Raw genomic sequence first — 13,971 nt, forward strand, 5'->3', positions numbered from 1 at the left:
AAACACACACACACACGGTCAGACACAAACACCCACACACAAAAACAACCCCCCCCCCCCCGCTCCCCCCCACACACATACACACAACACAAACGTAACACACACACACACGGTCAGACACAAATACAAACACACAACCCTCCCCCCCCCCCCGCTCCCCCCCACACACACACACACACAACACACACACACACCCCCGCTCCCCCCACACACAACACACACAACACACACACAACAGATAGATGAACACACAGTGCACACACACACACACACACACACACACAACACACACACTCAAAGCAGATGGATGAACAGATACACAACGCACACAGTGGCTTGGCAGAGCAGGCCAGGTTGTTGGGTGGGAGGAGAGTGAGGCAGGCCACCCTGTTCTGGAAAGCAGGCCGCCTGCTGCGCTAAGTGAGCGCTGAGTCAGCACCTCAGACAGGAAGCTGACAGTGGCGCTCCAACAACTGCCAATGAGGGAAGCCAAATGAGTTCAGCACTGGATGTCTGTATAATGTTTGTGTGTGTGTGTGTGTGTGTGTCTTTATGTGTGTCAGACTGTGTGTGTGTGTGTGTGTGTGTGTGTGTGTCTTTATGTGTGTCAGACTGTGTGTGTGTGTGTGTGTGTGTCAGACTGTGTGTGTGTATGTGTGTGTGTGTGTGTGTGTTTGTGTCTGCAGGGGCTACTTACTTCCCCACCCCATCATGTACCTCACCTCCTCCAATGTCCCATGACTGGGATTAGGCGAGGCTCTACATTGAAGATTTTAAGATTAAGCGGGTTAGCTACACAATAAAGAGTGTGTGTGTGTGTGTGTGTGTGTGTGTGTGTGTGTGTGTGTGTGTGTATGTGTGTGTGTGTGTGTGTTTGTCTGCAGTGTTTCCCATACATAGACTTAGCTGTGGCCAGATCTCTCCGCCAGTTTGATGATGAAACCTTCCTCTTCCCAATTCTGAGAAAGTACATCTCGATACCGCTAACGTTATGTGGCTTTGCACCACACCCTGTCCCCTCTCACTCTACGACTGACCGCCTTGTTAGCCCCGCTTGTCACACATACAGCAGGCTACACACACACACGCACCTCCAACTCCTATGTCTATAAAGCCTGGGAGAGGAGCAGAAAAATAAAATATCATAGATACAGTAATTTGTTTTCGTTAGGCCGTGTATCTTGTGCTTAGGGGGCTGTGTTTGTATGTTTGTATTTGGATTGTTTTGTCTCCTGAAGCATTATATGTGGGAGGTGTATGTTTGTCTGATGTCGTTCTGTTTATGTGTACATTTAGGCTCTGGACCACTAGGGTTGAGAACCATTGGTTCTCAAGGCTACTTACTTATATTTTGGCTGGGTTAAGAGGTATTGTGCTGTTAGCTGACAGTGGTAAACATGCTGGAAGGGAATGTTGTTCTGTTATGTATACAGCAAATGAAGGTGTGTGACTAGTCCCATGTGGGATGGGTCAGCTGCCTGCTACTGTACAGTAGCTAGTGAACATTAGCTTAAAGTCGCACTGAAAAATGAAAAAAGCATTCTGTCCCATTTTGGTTCACATAATTGGTCATAGTGTTCACCCATTCAACGATGTATGGGTGGAATGTAAATTCTACTTTTGTTGTAATCTTATATCAAAGTATATAATTTCTTACTTCCTGGAAAACGGTAGGTCACGTGCAATGACGACAACAGGTACCTTAGATTAAAGTTCTTAAAATCCGTCCACTTGTCAATGTTCCAATCAAATTCTAAACATATGTCCCACCCTCATAGCTTGTTTGCGTCGGAAATACGCCAAACTACGGAAGTTAGATTATCTCAAACGTCCGTTTCAGTGCGATATTAACACTGATGTAAGCTAGATAGATCAGACACTTCTGGCCTTGTCAGCCCCCCCTCCGGACCCCCCCGCCTCACCTACACTCCTATCCTATGGTCCACTGGTCCTATCCACTGGTCTGGATGTCTCCTCATTTTGTGCTAGGAGAGGAGGATTAATCTATAATTATAGTGCTACAATTTGTATGTAACTGCTTGGCACAGTCTGAGGGAGACGTTGTAATAGATGTAGAAGGGCCCTAACATTTGTATGTACTGTATGTTCTTGTTCTGATCTTTGATGACTGCTTTTGCCACTATTTCCCCCAATTCAATACTTTGTAATTACGGTATATTGTGAGAGTGAGAGTGAGAGAGAGGGAGGGAGGGAGAGAGAGAGAGAGAGAGAGAGAGAGGGGGGGGGGGGGAGAGGGAGAGAGGGAGGGAGAGAGAGAGGGAGAGAGAGAGGGAGGGCTGGAGGGACAGAGAGAGAGAGAGAGAGAGAGAGAGAGAGAGAGAGGTGTTGTGTGACATGTCGTGTGAGAAGGAGATAAAGGAGAGTGGGTGAGAGAGCTCCACAGGAAGTTTCTGTGGTTAGAGAGCAGTGAATCCCAGCGTGGAACGTACTGTACCTGACCTGCTCTCAATCTCGCTCACCACACACTCAATCTCTCCATCTATACTGCTGTGACTCTTCAAACCAGGCTTAGCACAGAACTACCCCCCCCCCCCCCACACACACACACCCCCCCGCAGAGTATTGGCGTGAACGTGGCAGGATCAAAATATCAAATCCCAGCATCATCATGCTCCACCGACCAGGACTTCCTTACACTCACCTTTAAACTTGGACCTGATGTTGGCCAACTCTTTGTTAATTCTCTTGATTTCTGCCTCTTTACTTTTACCTGGAGGGAGAAAACAATACATATGTAAGCTACAGTAAGTAATGTAGTTTGACTGTGATACAATACATAATGTAAGTTATGTAGTTGTTTGACTGTGAAACAATAAGATATCTAGGTGCTGTTAGGTGTAATTTGTATAAGTATGTAAGTTATGTAGTTGCTTGACTGTTAGGCCGGATTCATAGTCGACGCAAACTACATAAGCGCAAGCAACGCAAGCTTCACAAGGCCACGCAAGATCTCGTTGCGTCCTTGCGTGTGTCATGCCGAAATTTGTCACTTGACGCAAGCAATAGTGCAATTCCTTGCGTTTCCACAAAACAAAACACAGAACTCAAGCTCTCGAGTCATGTTGGAGCTTGCGTTCACAACATAGCTTGCGTTGTTTAGGTCGACTATGAATCAGGTCTTAGGATTAGAGTATGTATAAATACGTAAGATATACTGTTGCTTGACTGTTAGGGTTAGAGTATGTATAAATACGTAAGATATACTGTTGCTTGACTGTTAGGGTTAGAGTATGTTTAAATATGTAAGCTATGCTGTTGCTTGACTGTTTGGACTAGACTGGACCTTCTTATCTCATCTTAGTTCAGAGAGATTTGCTGACAGCGCTGCCTTTCACCAAAGATAAGGAGGCCCCTCCAGTGCCTGCCCTAACAAAGCCCCAGTTCAGGATCTGGGTCAGGAGGGCACACCTGAAAGCTACGAGCTCGCAGACAGCCTGCTGGGGGTCCCAGCTAAGTCTTTTGACAGTGTGTTGACCTAACCTTCACTGTCCTGCTGTTGACTTAGGCAGGGAAAAATACTAGGGCTGGAAATAGACTCATATTTGCACACGGAGCACTTTCGCATTTCCATGGCTCTGGGTGAAAGGTTTCCAACAACACACAGTCCAACAGGACAGCTGTCATAACCCCGTCTGACCAGCATTCAATCATGTTATAGGCTTCTGTAGCTAGCAACGCTACACAGTTACATGTAGTAGTCTCGCTATATCGCGTGTATTGCTAAGAAGTCAAATCAAATAGCTAGATAGTAGTAACGTTACCTATGCGGTCCAAGTTTCGGCCACGCCTTTTTTTTTTTTTTTTTTTTTTTATAGCTACCATGATGAGTTAGTTGGCTAACAAGTACCTTGCTAAGGAAGGCAGCTAGCTAGCCAGCCAGCCTGTTTGCGAGTCAATGTTACAGTAACGTTATGATCAGCTAGCTAACTTAAGTCAGAAAAATACAATATGGGTACTTCGTCATATTGCTAGCTGGTGGTGATGTCACGATTAAAGTTGCTACTGTTGTTGTCCATTTAGCCAACATGCCTGCAGCACAGCGAACGTTACCTAACTACCGCTAGCTAGCTAACTCTTTGGATAGCTAAAACACTGAAGCTCTGTTGCCACATTTAGTGCCTGCAGTAGGATGTCCAAACATAGCTAGCCAGCTAGCTAGCTTTTTTGTTTTTGGTGATTACGTTAGCGTTTACACTAGCTAACGTTAACTTGCCCGCTTGGGTGCCAGACTTCTACAATGGCTTTATGACAGCTATGTAGCCAACACTAGCTAGTTAGCACTAGCATAGCTAGATATCGTGTCCTAGCTAGCTAGCTCTGATGAGAAAAGTCGTAACTCACAGTTCCTAATGTCAGAGATGAAAACGGCGAGGCCACGCATTCCATCTCCTTTAGAAACTGCAGGCATTTTGTTCCACCCGTTATTTAGAGTTTTCCTTTGCTGACAGTGAGAGAAGACGCAGCAAAACTTTATTCACAGTCAAGAGAGCTGCTAGCTAGTCTGGTTGAGGCGGACAGACAGACAGACACACTCCCGGCCGCTGCCTCGAGGTGTGAACGTCAGAAACAGGAATTCACTAGCGAATGAGCCAACTCCCGTGCAAGTCAAGCGGTGTCAGGCTGTATAGGGACCTAGGTACTGTATGGTAGGGCAAGTCCCCACCCCACCAAATTTGACTGATTATCAATAGACGCCTACCAAACAGTCTAGGGGATACAATTAGGGAGGTGCCCCCAAATCACAATTGAATCTTGAAAAACCTTGAACATAAATCAATAAGGTGATCATAGCTCATCTCCTCGGTTCCACGCTCCAATCTGTGGGGCCAGCCAGGGCAGGTCTTAAATCTACAGCAGGCCTTCAAAAACCCTCCAAACTGCAGTTTTAGTCTGTTGAATGCTGACTTTTGAACAGATTTAGACCATCAAACTCAACTCATCTAACTCCTTTGACTTGATTTGATTGAGTTGACAGAAGAATAGACTAGAATAATATAAAGTTTATTTTTGCCATATATAACCATTACATGTAGCCTACAGGTAGGCTACATTGGCATTTGTATCGCTAGTACTTACAATATCTTATCAGCACTAATCATATCCCCAATCCAGTCCTAGGTACGCAACTAGACATTATAGGGCTCCCAATCTGGCAATTTGCCATGTAACAAGTACAGGTACATTGGAATTCTTGTCATCACTTGTCCTCATCAGTAGCCTACAGTGCTAATCAATTCCTCATTCCTATCCTAGGTACGCAGCTAGCAGTCTATCAAAGCCTGCTTGACGAATTGACCTTAGCCCACTGCTGATAGACTGTAACAATACTAGGTTGATTTTGCCTTTTTTTGCTGCCCTTATTATGCCTTGGCTTCTTGTTTTCATTCTTAGGCTAAGAAGGAAAGCCAGCCTTATCAGCAGATCTGTGTGTGGATAGGCTAAGGATGATGAAGAGTGTGAAGGTCACAGGTCCACAGACTCACGGACCGGCCAGGGTGACGCACCCCTGGGGAGATGAGGTCACAGAGATTAAGTAAATCTCATGTGCTGCCTTAATCTGCACTCTCCAATCTCAGAGCCTCACTGACTAGGAGCAGCGAAAGACAGGCAGGCCATCACAGTAACTAGCGACTGGCAGGCAATTTTAATTAGGCCCTGCAAAGAGATAAACAACGACAGATCTAAAACAGAAAGGCAGAGGCCTGTTGAGATTAGAGAAACAGCCTTTCGAGAGAAACAGAGAGACAGACAGAAGAACTTGGAGTAAGACAGTACAGAACCTGACACAGTGAGACATCAGCCCGCCATCGGAAAGATAGAATATACTCTACTGCTATTGCTACTGCTTCAACATATCATTGAAATCTGTAGTAGCCTAGCTATGCAGAGATGGAGGTCCGCCATCCCATCCGTAACTCCATTAGGCAGCACGTTGATGGATCTGTCTCCAAACTGTAACTTTATTTGAAGCACCAGGGCTCATTTTGAGTCTCGAACAGACAGGATGTAGCAGCTATCTATTTCCAGAGGATGATGGACAGAGGCTCTGTCAGAGATTTGAGGCTTGATATGATAGTCTCCCAGCTTTCAGACACACGTGGCAACATTAGAGCCCAGAAACTGGTTATGTGTAACCTAGTTCAGTTGTATAAACTCACTCCACTAGTACAAATAACGTCCAACATGCGTCACTGAATAACTATAGCGCTCATGCCAGAGTTGTTTTTATAGAATGTCATAAACCTATTGGAAATCTATTTTTTTCTAAGCATATTTATTCATTTGAGATATCCTGTATATAGGGTGGGAGTATATCATCTTGAAAATCTGTGAGCTTTGGACAAGAATGTAGGCTATATCCTCTGACAAAGAGAATATCTTGCGCACCAAAATAGCACCCTGGAGAGGTCAAACCATTTCTATCCACACAGACCTTAGGCCTACTGTCATACACACACACACACACACTGATCACAATTGCTGACATGTTGAGCTTTTTCCCTTCCATTAATCCAGCAAAAAAAGAAGCCTTTATGTACACACTGATTGGAATTGGCCTCACCACAGCAGTGAGTAGTCGGACATATTTACTGGCACTCAGGACGAGCCTGCGTCAGTCTGGCCGAGGGTGCGAGCTGCTGAGGCTGGTATGAAAGAGCAGCTAATCTGCAGGTTGCGTGAGAACGTCTGAATATAGGATTACTCATGTGTTTCCAAAAGGAAACCTCGTTATTTGCACCTCTAAGGTAGCCTAATTACGAACGGAGTGAGCTTGTAAACGGAGTTATTGCTCATAATAACTCATAGGACCACTATTAATGAACATCTTTATAAGGCTGCTCCAAGCCCCGGGGATCCCATCGCCCCCACCTCCCTCCCATATCAGCCTACACACCCCTTCCCCCCCACAACACACACCCCACACACCCCATGTTCGGCATTCAGGCCTAGGCTACTGGAAATTGCCAGCAAAGCCAGGCCTGTGCGTGGGCGGAGGTAGCCATAGTGTCTGTCATCGATGTTTAATGTGCAACCGGTGGTTGCTGTCACCGTCTCTGAATAAAAAGCTCCAGAAACAACAAAGCTCCAACACGCAGACGCATCGCAATGGCCGATCATAAATGTCAAGGTCTGCAATCATAGACAGTGTGTGTGTGTGTGTGGGGGAGGGGGGGGGGGTATATGTCCATGACCTTGTTTGTAGTCCTGAGTGCCAGTAAATATGTCCGACCATTCATGGCTTTGAGAGGCGATCACATGATCACTTCAGTGTATATGACACTAGTCACTCCCTTACACTCAATGTAGGCCTATATCACCACACCCGTCGGCACTCCTACACTTAATATTTATAATGTTTCATACTCTTATTATACTGTCTCCATCTTTACTGGCTCTGGAACTGCTGCTAATGTTTTACTCCTATGTTTTTAGCTATCTCTGCCCTTATTTCTGACTATTTTTAAAAATGTCATATATAGTGTATATATTTATGCCTTGGCTTCTATTTATTGCTTGTCATAATTGTTCAGAATGACCTTGTGTTACACTGTGCACTTGATAAATAAAACACTGGCCTGTTGAAAGCGTCTTGTTCTTGTCTCTTGTCGCCAGCATATGCCCAATGGGGAGCTGTTCAATACGCGATGGTGCTGAAATGTCGTGCTCACATTTTATGCCGCTAGAGAATAGGATATTGGCTGGTCTGTCAGGCATGAACTTTATGCAGTATATTGTTTGCTCCCTTTGTGAAGTACCCTATTGAAATAGGCATAAATGCTCCATGCAAATGTTTGATAGTAGGCCTACAATAGGCTAAATAAAAAGTGATACTCTGACATGGCAATGGCATGCATTTTATTTGCTGCTCATGCACGTTGATTATCAGGTAGGGTCATGCCGCGTGTCACTGCTCCTCCCCGCATGCATCCTCCGCTCCCCCCTCCCTCCCCGTTCCCGTTCAGGGAGGATAAATAGAAAGGCGCCGGGCCACTGGAGGTGAGACAGGCTCAGCTCAGCTGATCACACAACTACAGCGAGGCAGACGTCGACTTAAACAGAAAATCAAAAACTTCGACATGATCTCAAACAAGAGCGAGCTGGCGCCCCGCAGAGGAAGGTCTTTTGACTCTATGCACACTTGTTATGAGGAGAAGCAGCTGAATAATGAGGTGAGTGTTGGGGTTGCTCTCAATGTTGTGAGACTGCCTGTTAATTGAGAGTGAATTATTTTGTGAATTGTTTGGATTTAATAGGCTTTTTGCACAAGCTCCACTACGTCCTGACATTCTACAGGCATATTTATTTCCTGTCCTATACTATTGGATGGAAGTGATTAATCAGGTGTGATCAGGTGTGCCGCACACCTGATTAATCACTTCCATCCAATAGTATAGGATAGGAAATAAAGATGCCTGTAGAATTTCAGGAAGTAGTGGAGCTTGTGCAAAGAGCCTATTCGGTGTACCCTAACCCGGAGAGGCCGTAAACCTGATAGCGAGTTAATCCACCTAAATCTGCACATGACGGCATCGGGGCCGACGAGGCACCAGGGTTGAAACCCAAACCCGAAAACGCTGTAGGCTACACATGCAGGACTGTGAGCCAACGCGTCCTTCGGGGACTGTCTCAGCACAAGAGTAGGCATAGTTATCTAATATGACCCTTTATTAGAAGGGTAGGTGGCGGTTTTCGTGTGGGGCGAAGAACATTTGGAAGGCGTAAAAAGTGACCCTGGCCAGGTGTAGCCGTTGTAGGGAATATGATGGGCTATTCTGTGGATATGTTGTGTTCGCCTGGATTAATTGTTACAGTGACTGCAGCCGTATAATCCCGTGTTAGACTGGATTAAGAGGGGGCAATCAGGTCTGCCTTCAGTCCAAATGGGATTGCCGCTGAGATCGCTTTAAAATGAGACCATCACCGCAATAGCCAACAATTAGGCCCACACCACTCTAGGTGATCAATACCTCCTATATGATCATTCTAATGAGTATTTTGCCATTTTAAAATATTTATACATTTAGGACAATGTAATGCTTTCTGCCAGTCAAAATGTCCGTTTAGTTGACCAATTAGACCAATTACATAATCTCTATGTTTATGTAATCAACTCTAAGAACAATATTGGTGAGCAAATACTTCCAATGATCATAAACTAATCAAGGGATCTTAATCTGAATTATATCAGAGCGTTTTACACTTGGACTCTACATTTCCGGCGACTGTAGGCAATAGGCTGCCTAAAGACTTGCTTATGGGAATATCAACTGAGAACAGAATGGAAGACCAGACACAGCCTGTTGGGCTCAGATGTCGCTGTCCAGTGCTGAAATCTTGACTCGGGCGGGTAAAACCGAATGGGCCTATATTTCTGTATTTGAAAGATCATTAATGTCGGGTTTTTCCCCAATAGATTAACAAATGTACCTTCAATAAGATCGAGGAGAACAAGGACAACAAGACATCCGGGAGAGGCCGCTCGGCCATCGTCTTCTCCCTCAAGAATGAAGTCGGTGGGCTTGTGAAGGCCTTGAAACTTTTTCAAGTAAGTTGCAGCCCTGAATATTATGTAGTATTTATCGGATAGGTCTTGGGAAATATTGAAAATGGTAGACATTTAAAAATCTGTAACACCTCCCTACCATCATCACCAGGAAAAGCATGTCAACCTGGTTCACATTGAGTCTCGGAAATCGATGCGGCGCAACTCGGACTTTGAGATCTTTGTAGACTGCGACAGCGGCCACGAGCAAGTGAAGGAGCTCACGCAGCTGCTACGGAAACACGCGAACATCGTGGAGACGGACCCACCGGACAACTACAGCATACCGGAGGACGGTACGGAGTCTCCTGTCTAAACGATTTTAGGTTCTGGCAATTAGACCAATAGCACATAGCAGATCAGGAGAGTTGCCTGTAGCATCAGACACAGCCTAATATAAGCATACCACCATAGCACCCCAAAGCTTGTGTCAAATAATCAATCAAGTTCTGCAGCATCAAGCACCATTATGTTAGCTTATCACGATCAAAGTAACTACATCAGTAAACAAGCCTTAAAACTTAATAGCTTCTAAAAAACATCAACATATTGCTATATTCTAGAATTGGCTCATGTCCCCTGGTTCCCCAAGAAGATCTCAGATCTGGACATGTGTGCCAACCGGGTCTTAATGTACGGCTCGGACCTGGATGCAGATCACCCGGTACGTACCTGGCCAGCCGATACTGATACATGTGACTGACCAGCTGATACCGTAGTCGTGATACATGTGACAGTGCAGTTTCAATCAATCTATTTCTAAATTCGGATCGATTCAATCAAAATGTGATTGGTAGGAATGGCGTTGGTCTTTGTCTTCAGGGCTTCAAGGATAACGTGTACCGCAAAAGAAGGAAACTGTTTGCAGATCTTGCTATGAGCTACAAGCAGTAGGTCAAACTTTTCTTTTTTTTTATGTGAGGGTCTTAGTGAAGTTTGGAACATAATCAGTTTCCACAGCCTTTAACATTCTTCCTAACCACCAACCCCTTTCCCTTCTCTCTCTCTCTGTCTCTCTCTCTCTTCATCTCTCTCTCCATCTCTCGTCACCCCCCCCCCCCCCCTCCTCCTCCCTCAGCGGGGACCCTATCCCCCGTATAGAGTTCACAGAGGAGGAGGTGGAGACTTGGGGCGTGGTGTTCCAGGAGCTCAGCAAGCTGTACCCCAACCACGCCTGCCGGGAGTACCTGAGGAACCTCCCCCTGCTCTCCCTGCACTGCGGCTGCCGGGAGGACAACATCCCCCAGCTGGAGGATGTGTCACGCTTCCTCAAGGGTGAGACAGTGGGCGGGGCGGGGCGCTGCCGCCACACGTGCAGGATCACCACCAGTGGGGGGGGGGGCGCTGCTACACATGCAGAATCACTGCTTCACTGTTGTGGATTAGTTAAACCATGCCAGGTTAAATATTGAGGTATACAGTATGTGGTTCAGCTATTGGAAAGTGGTGTGTGTGTGTGTGTGTGCGTGTGTGCATGTGTGCGTGTGTGTGTGTGTGTGTGTGTGTGCGTGTGTGTGCACGTGTGTGTCTGTGTGCATCTGTGTGTGTGTGCGTTTGTGTGTGTGTGTGTGTGTTTGTGTGCGTCTGTGTGTGTGTGTGTGTGTGTGTGTGTGTGTCTGTGTGTGTGTGTGTGTGTGTGTGTGCATGTGTGTGTGTGTGTGCGTGCGTGTGTGTGCGTCCTCAGAGCGCTCAGGCTTCACCGTTCGCCCAGTAGCAGGGTACCTCTCCCCCAGGGACTTCCTGGCTGGCCTGGCCTTCAGAGTGTTCCACTGCACCCAGTACGTCCGACACAGCTCCGACCCCCTCTACACCCCCGAGCCGTGAGTGCACGCACACACACACACACACACACACACTTATCCACACTTACACCCACCTTCTCACACACATTGAGCTTTGAATATTCAATAATTTGACAACTGTGAACTTGACAATTGTGTGTGCGTGTGTGTGTGCGTGTGTGTGTGCATGTGTGTGTGCATGTGTGTGCGTGCGTGCGTGTGTGTGTGCATGTGTGTGCGTGCGTGCGTGTGTGTGCATGTGTGTGTGTGTGTGTGTGCGTGCGTGCGTGTGTGTGCATGTGTGTGTGCATGTGTGTGCGTGCGTGCGTGTGTGTGTGTGTGTGAGTGCGTGTGTGTTTTGTAGAGACACCTGTCATGAGCTGCTGGGTCATGTCCCCCTGCTGGCTGAGCCCAGCTTCGCCCAGTTCTCCCAGGAGATCGGCCTGGCCTCCCTGGGCGCTTCGGACGAGGCCGTCCAGGAACTAGCCACGGTACGGAACAGCTGACTCTATGTGGTGTTTGACAGTATGTGTGTGTGTTCTGTAATATGAATTATTGCATTTGCTTCAGACTTTTATGTGTTGATACAGAGGGCCTAGATTCAGTGAACATTCGAGTAGCCTGGCTGTTCATCTCTTTTCTGTCCAGTTGCTTTTGGAAAGCTTTCCCCCAGGTATTAGAGGTAAGATAAAATTATACGCCAGGAAAACCCAGAATGGGGTCCCGGGATAAACACCACCTCAGCTCAGTTTTATATAAGCTCTTTCTATTTCACCAAATATCTGATCACGGGCTCTCCTGTCACCCCTTGGAAACGGCCCATTTCATTGACATTGAATGGTGTTTGACCCAGCGCCAACGTCCCATTCTCTGTGACAACTTCCTGTCTCAGTGTGACTAAAGTCCTGTGCATGTCTGTACTCCGGTGTTCTTTGCTTTGAAACCTACATGTTTCTCTCCAAGAACCCAGTTGCAATTTTATTGTTGGAATAAAGGAAACCGTTTTTGTACTTTTGAACAGTGAATTTCAGCATATCTTTCGCTCATTATTTCTATTTGGAATTAAGCAATAAACATATTTAGCTACAGTGTTTAACTGTGTGTGTGTGTGTGTGTGTGTGTGTGTGTGTGTGTGTGTGTGTGTGTGTGTGTGTGTGTGTGTGTGTGTGTGTGTGCGTTTGCAGTGCTACTTCTTCACGGTGGAGTTTGGGCTTTGCAAGCAAGAGGGAAAGCTCCGAGCCTATGGAGCAGGTCTGCTCTCCTCCATCAGCGAGCTCCAGGTACAGTATACACACACACACACACACACACACACACGTTTCCTGCCTCACACACAAGGGTCATGGTCAGTTCCAAAATCCCAATTCCGTTTTAAACTCCATCAGTGTTATGTGCCATTGACCAAAACAAATCCCTAGTATGTGTAAATCAACCTGGTCAATAAAACAGATACTGACTCTGACTCTCTCCCCATAGCATGCCCTCTCTGGGAACGCCAAGGTCCTGCCCTTTGACCCCAAGGTCACATGTCACCAGGAGTGCATCATCACCACGTTCCAGGACGTGTACTTTGTGTCCGAGAGCTTCGAGGAGGCCAAGGTCAAGATGAGGTCAGTGGCTTTGGCTCTCTCTGGAGGTTCTCCTGACCCCTTTAAACCTGCCATGTCTGAACTTAGGGGACGCGTTCAACAGAATACAGTTGCAGAATACAGTTGCTATCTTTATTATTTTGTCGTCATCTGTTTTTCATGTATGTGTAGGCTGCCCTTGCCATTATATTTTACTTGATGGTGATCATGTAGCCTGGGGGTCCCGGGGTGGGTTTATGGGGGAGGGGAATTGGGTATAGAAAATGTTGGCGACTGTATGATTTAAGAATGATATTGAATGATATTGTTTAATCTGACAATAAAATACATTTTAAAAAATGTTCAAAAAAATAAAATAAAAATACAGTTGCCTGAAGATACTGAATAACGGTAAAGTTATATGATAAATCTGAAAGTGGGAGGAGTTGGACAGTTGATGTGACGCGGTGCCCTCCGCCATGTTCCAGGGAGTTTGCTAAGACGATCAAGCGTCCGTTCTCGGTGCGCTACAACCCCTACACCCAGAGCGTCGAGGTGCTGAGGGACACCAGCAGCATCAACAACATGGTGGAGGACCTGCGCCACGAGCTGGACATCGTAGGAGACGCCCTTAACCGCCTCAACAAACACCTGGGGGTCTGACCTGAGACTCCATCTGCCCTCCACTCTCCTCCTCCTCTCCTCCTCTTCTTCTTTAATATATCCTAACCTCCTCCTCCTCTCATTCAGTACATCCTAACCTCCTCCTCCTCTCCTACAGTATATCCTAACCTCCTCCTCCTTCTCTCCTTCAGTATATCCTAAACTCCTCCTCCTCCTCTCCTTCAGTACATCCTAACCTCCTCATCCTCCTCCTCTCCTTCAGTATATCCTAAACTCCTCCTCCTCCTCTCCTTCACTATATCCTAAACTCCTCCTCCTCTCCTACAGTATATCCTAACCTCCTCCTCTGCCTCGTCTCCTTCAGTATATTCTTACCTCCTCCTCCTCCTCCTCCTCCTCTCCTTCAGTATATCCTAACCTCCTCCTCCTCTCC

General features: G+C 46.4%; 2 protein-coding genes across 2 annotated transcripts in view; one reads left to right on the forward strand and one right to left on the reverse strand.

Moving 5' to 3' along the window:
• Positions 1-4,525, reverse strand: part of LOC311307753 (AP-2 complex subunit alpha-2) — an 18,935-nt gene extending 14,410 nt beyond the window's left edge. Inside the window, exons 1-2 of the mRNA XM_084436617.1 lie at positions 4,363-4,525; positions 2,663-2,731 (exon numbers count right to left, since the gene is read on the reverse strand). Coding sequence (XP_084292743.1) covers positions 2,663-2,731; positions 4,363-4,429 — 136 coding nt within the window. The 5' untranslated portion in view covers positions 4,430-4,525. The remainder of the gene's footprint in view (positions 1-2,662; positions 2,732-4,362) is intronic.
• Positions 4,526-8,099: 3,574 nt separating this feature from the next.
• Positions 8,100-13,577, forward strand: LOC311308542 (tryptophan 5-hydroxylase 1-like; the record flags this gene model as incomplete). The annotated part of the gene is made up of 11 exons (XM_084437505.1): positions 8,100-8,192; positions 9,437-9,568; positions 9,678-9,861; positions 10,129-10,229; positions 10,388-10,455; positions 10,644-10,840; positions 11,250-11,385; positions 11,711-11,837; positions 12,531-12,626; positions 12,823-12,956; positions 13,403-13,577. The coding sequence occupies 11 exons, from the start codon at positions 8,100-8,102 to the stop codon at positions 13,575-13,577; spliced, it is 1,443 nt and encodes a 480-aa protein (XP_084293631.1).
• Between the last annotated feature and the right edge of the window lie 394 nt (positions 13,578-13,971).

Source organism: Borostomias antarcticus (genome assembly GCF_949987555.1).
Source record: "Borostomias antarcticus genome assembly, chromosome: 4".
NCBI lineage: Eukaryota > Metazoa > Chordata > Actinopteri > Stomiiformes > Stomiidae > Borostomias > Borostomias antarcticus.